This window comes from Bison bison, unplaced genomic scaffold (assembly GCF_000754665.1).
Source record: "Bison bison bison isolate TAMUID 2011002044 unplaced genomic scaffold, Bison_UMD1.0 scf7180017864334, whole genome shotgun sequence".
Taxonomy (NCBI): Eukaryota; Metazoa; Chordata; class Mammalia; order Artiodactyla; family Bovidae; genus Bison; species Bison bison.
In genome coordinates, this window is record NW_011494906.1 from 316,469 (window position 1) to 321,025 (window position 4,557).

General features: G+C 36.2%; 1 protein-coding gene across 2 annotated transcripts in view; it reads right to left on the reverse strand.

Annotated features, from left to right (window-relative positions):
* The window catches only part of LOC104998656 (solute carrier family 22 member 10-like), a 26,575-nt gene that overhangs the window by 273 nt on the left and 21,745 nt on the right, over window positions 1-4,557 (reverse strand). For both annotated transcript variants that reach the window (XM_010853953.1, XM_010853952.1), the window contains 2 exons: window positions 3,767-3,875; window positions 2,285-2,488 (listed from right to left, as the gene is read on the reverse strand). In XM_010853953.1, coding sequence (XP_010852255.1) covers window positions 2,285-2,488; window positions 3,767-3,875 — 313 coding nt within the window. The remainder of the gene's footprint in view (window positions 1-2,284; window positions 2,489-3,766; window positions 3,876-4,557) is intronic.

The window sequence follows — 4,557 nt, forward strand, 5'->3', positions numbered from 1 at the left end:
ACATTAAAAAACAGAAAAAAAATAAGTTTGGATGCCCTCCCTGCACAAGTAAAAACTGATCCTCTAACCATCAGCTTCTTATAATCCAGTAAAACCCATGAGAGATTGACATTGATGCTGCAAAACCTGTTGACAAGAAAGCAAATTTGAAGGATGCTGCTCTCACTTGTCTCTTTAGATCTCTGGCCAATGACATCTTTGGAAAGTCAAGAGGCAAATGGGAAATGTTAACCCCATTTGCTATGCATTGAAATGTGTCCCTTCAAAAATTCATATGTTATTTAAAGAGTTGTGTTAATAAAAGAAAAAGTTTCTTAAAAATGCATATGTTGAATCATCACATAGTACACCTTTTAAAATTCCTATTGTACATCCTAAATAAACAATTTTAATTTGTCAGTTATACCTCAATAAAGCTGGAAATAAAAAAAATTCATATATTTATAAAAAAATTTATAAAAAAATTCAAGTCTTAACTCTCAGTATCTAAAATGTGACATTATCATATTTGGAAGCATGGTTCTTGCAGTTATAATTAATGAAGATGAGGTCATCCTGGAGTAGGTTATGTCTCTAAACCAATTTGACTGGTGTCATTATACAAAGAGGATATTTGGACATAGAGGCATACCAGGGAGATGCCATGTGAAGATTGGAGTTACGCTACCACAAGCCGAGGAACTACCAGAAGCCAGGAGAGACCTGAATCAGACCCTTTCCTAGAGCCTTCAGAGGGGGCGTGGCTCTACCAACAACTTGAGCTTGGACTTCTAAGCTCCCAAACTGTGAGAAAATACATTTCTGTTGTCTGATTCACTCAGTTTGTGGAACCTGATTATAGAAGCCCAATGTCACAAAGATACCATATTTCTCACATTAAAATACTTTTACTAGTTTCTTTTTCCTCCTATCCTTGATACTTTCATTGAAGTGTAGTGACAAAATTTGCCTGAATCTTACAGGCTCATAAACAAGATTAATTTCTTTATTACCATTTCTTTTTTTTCCCCTATAATATGATTTATTTGTTTTAAACTATAATAAATACCAACAATTTCATACCAAGAGAAAAGTGTAAATAATCATTGTAATAGGATAATTTCTACAGCTTGTTCCATTTTTAATGATAATTAATTTTTCTCTCAAAGCTGTTGAATCTCTCTTGCTCAGAGAAAGAGATCTTATCTAGTTAGTTGAAATGCCTTAATTCAAATTAGGTAAATTGTTTTATGAAACAAAAAATCCAAATTTCTTCATGAGGTTAGAACCCATTAATTGCAAACAATAAAATATATGATGTTGGAAACACATACATTTAAATATGAGTTATTTTCATATCCCAGATATATTTTACTCTGGGCACTGAATGATACAGCATAGAATGACTAACACATTGCACTTAAACAGGAATGGGAAACAATAAAGAAATGACCAAAACCTCAAAGAGTTCAGTTCATTACTTCTAACCAGTAGTGAAACTCTGTGAAATATTGCTTGTTATTATTTTTTTAAGTTGTCGCTTTGGTCCTCTGTCCCCCTCCAACTATCAGCCATTTCAGGTGGTTTTCCTAATCTCAAATGCATACAGTGAGATTTCTCTAAAGTGCTGTTTACACTTACTGTTTCCACTTCCTCATCTCTCATTATTTATTCAGTCTTCTCAGACTTCCATCCATGTTTTTCCACTGAGATAAGACTTGTCTAGCTAAATATTTTGGTCAAGTTGTTGTTGATATAGCATGACACTCCCAGTCATTCTGTATGAGTGATCATGCCTCCAGATTAAAATTTCCTTTCTAATATCTCAGGCTCTTGTGGATCCCTGAGTTGGGAAGATCCCCTAGAGAAGGGAATGGCTACACTCTCCAGTATTCTTGCCTGGGGAATTCCACGCACAGAGGAGCCTGGAGGGCTACAGTCCATGGAGTCACAAAGAGTCAGATACAACTGAGCAACTAATATTTTCTTTCTTGTGGACTGAGTATCATTAAATACCATCATGAAGGCAGGAGGATATGCCATCACAATAGAGCTACTTATCATCTCTTTAGGACTAAAACTACCAACAAGAACAAGATATAGAGGATCTCTGCAGTCTAGACTGGAACTTGTAATGGATAGACATGACCTCGCCACTCATGAAGGCAATGGCCCAAGATAGACGTATTCCAGACAAGGCTTATCTCCCCCAGTGATCTGAAGGACCCACGTGGTGTGTTGCCTTTCTCACCCACAGATCCAAAGCACACAGTCCCTCCCAAGAGATGGTAGAAGGTTTACTCACGTATTTTCCACATCCTGGATAGTGTCAGACAGAGGCATATTTCTGGTTTCAGGTTGGAAAAGGACAACAAGACCAGCAATGATGGGAAAGACTCCGTAGATGATCCAGGGCAGGGTGGGTAGATACACCACTAGGGTCATCAGGAGAGGAGCCAGTGCTGCCCCACACCTACTAACTATTGCATCTAATCCAAAAGCTTTTGCCCTAAGGGATAAACAAGAATATATAATAATCCAGTAAAAATCCACATTTGTAACTTATGATCTATTTTTGATGTGATTATGTAACACAATAAAACATAATTATTATATATGTATGGGCTTTATGAAAAACACTTGATTTTGTGGTTTGCTATGTGCTTTTCCATCTGTCTTTGACAAGATTGAGATGTGTTAGACCCATTTTCATAATTTTAAACAGATGCATTGAAATACTGTTCAGTATAGTACATGGCACCAAGTCATCTTTAACATTTATATTAAAACATCACTCTTTAGAAAATCCATATTCAAAGTCAACAGTAATTAAAATCAAATCCACATTTTGTTTTTATTTCCTAATATTTTTGGTACTTCACATTTCTTTTCTAGGCATTTATTTTGTCTTTATTTTTATGAATATTTAAAATATTTACATTTTGTATAAAAATTCTGTAACCTATTTTCATTCATTATTTTTTTTTCAGAGTCTACTAAATTTTTTATTAAAATGGAAATTCCTAGGTAATAACTTGGCAAGGACTTTTGGGGGTAGATTTTCTCAATTTAATGTCAAAAAACTTCTTTGAAATCTTGCATTGTCTCAAATTATATTCCAATTTTGCATGTAATTTTACCTCCAATTTGGGTCTTGGTGGGAATAGTACAGGAAAATTTCTTTAAAATGTTGTATTGGTTTTGGCCATACAACAATACAAATCAGCCATAATTATACATATATCCTCTCCCTCTTGAGCCTCCTTCCCTTCCCCCCATCCCACCCCTCTAGATAATCACACACCAGGTTGGGCTCCCTGTGTTATATAGAAGCTTCTCACCAGATACCTATTTTACACACAGTAGTGTAAGTATGTTTATGCTACTCTCTCCATTCGTCCCACTCTCTCCTCCTCCACTGTGTCCACAAGTCTGTTATCTATGTCTGCATCTCCGTTCCTTCCCTGCAAGGAGGTTTATCAATACCATTTTTCTAGATTCCATATACATGCCTTAGTATACGATATTTGTCTTTCTCTTTCTCACTTAGTTAACTCTGTATAACAGGCTCTAGGTTCATCCACCTCACTAGAACTGACTGATTCGGTATTTTGCATTTCTGTTTTACACTCATACCTGGAACTTACAAATGGTAGACTACCACCTTCTTACATGTGGAATTAGAACATTTTCCTGGTCCCTTCCCTAAACCACAAATTTTATTAAACTATTGGACACTATATATCAAACATTAACCAGGCTTCCCGAGATATAAAAAGTCTTATACTTGAGAAGAGTGGGCATGAGTTCATCACAGTGGACACAGTAACTGGTGACAGCAGCAGCAACACAGCTGATTCCCACACTTGCCAAAGCCACACGCAGAGGCTGCATTTCTGGACAGAGGAAGATCAGTGGGGTTAAGACAACTGTGTGGAGACAATCAGCATCCAACAAGCTTAGTCAAGACCAACAGCTCTATAGACTATTTGAACATTGGTTGTAGAAAATATTACAATAGTAGAGATCATGGAGTCTTTTATAATCTGAGAGATATAAAATTATCAACATAGGTTGTAAAATGTACATAAAATGATCTGGATTAATTATAGCAAATCTCTCTGCATATCTGAGATTTGCCAGAGAACAGGAAGAAAAGGTGAGTCTGGTAGAAATTTGCATCTACTTATTCTGTCCAATACTTATTATATTTTTATTGTAGAAGGTAGAACTGTCATGTGGAAGACTCAGCTCTAAAGTTAAGGACTTCACAATTAAAGTGTAGAATTTAAAGAGACCGGTCATCCTAGGTTCCTTGGGATTTAGGAGGTTTTAGCAATGTGGGGTTCTCATGGAAAAAATCAGGAAACTCAGGTAAACCTCAGTGAGTCAATTGATCTAGTGTAGAAACAGCATTGCCATGGGTATGACACCAGAGAGTAATAGGAAGACAGGACTGCTCTGTTAGTGGAAAGGCTAAAGAGAACCCAGGTCTACCTCAATGTTAGACATGAGGAACCAGGAAAGGAAACTTTTGTTTGGATAACAGAACCACTAAAAAAAAAAAAAAAATCTGGG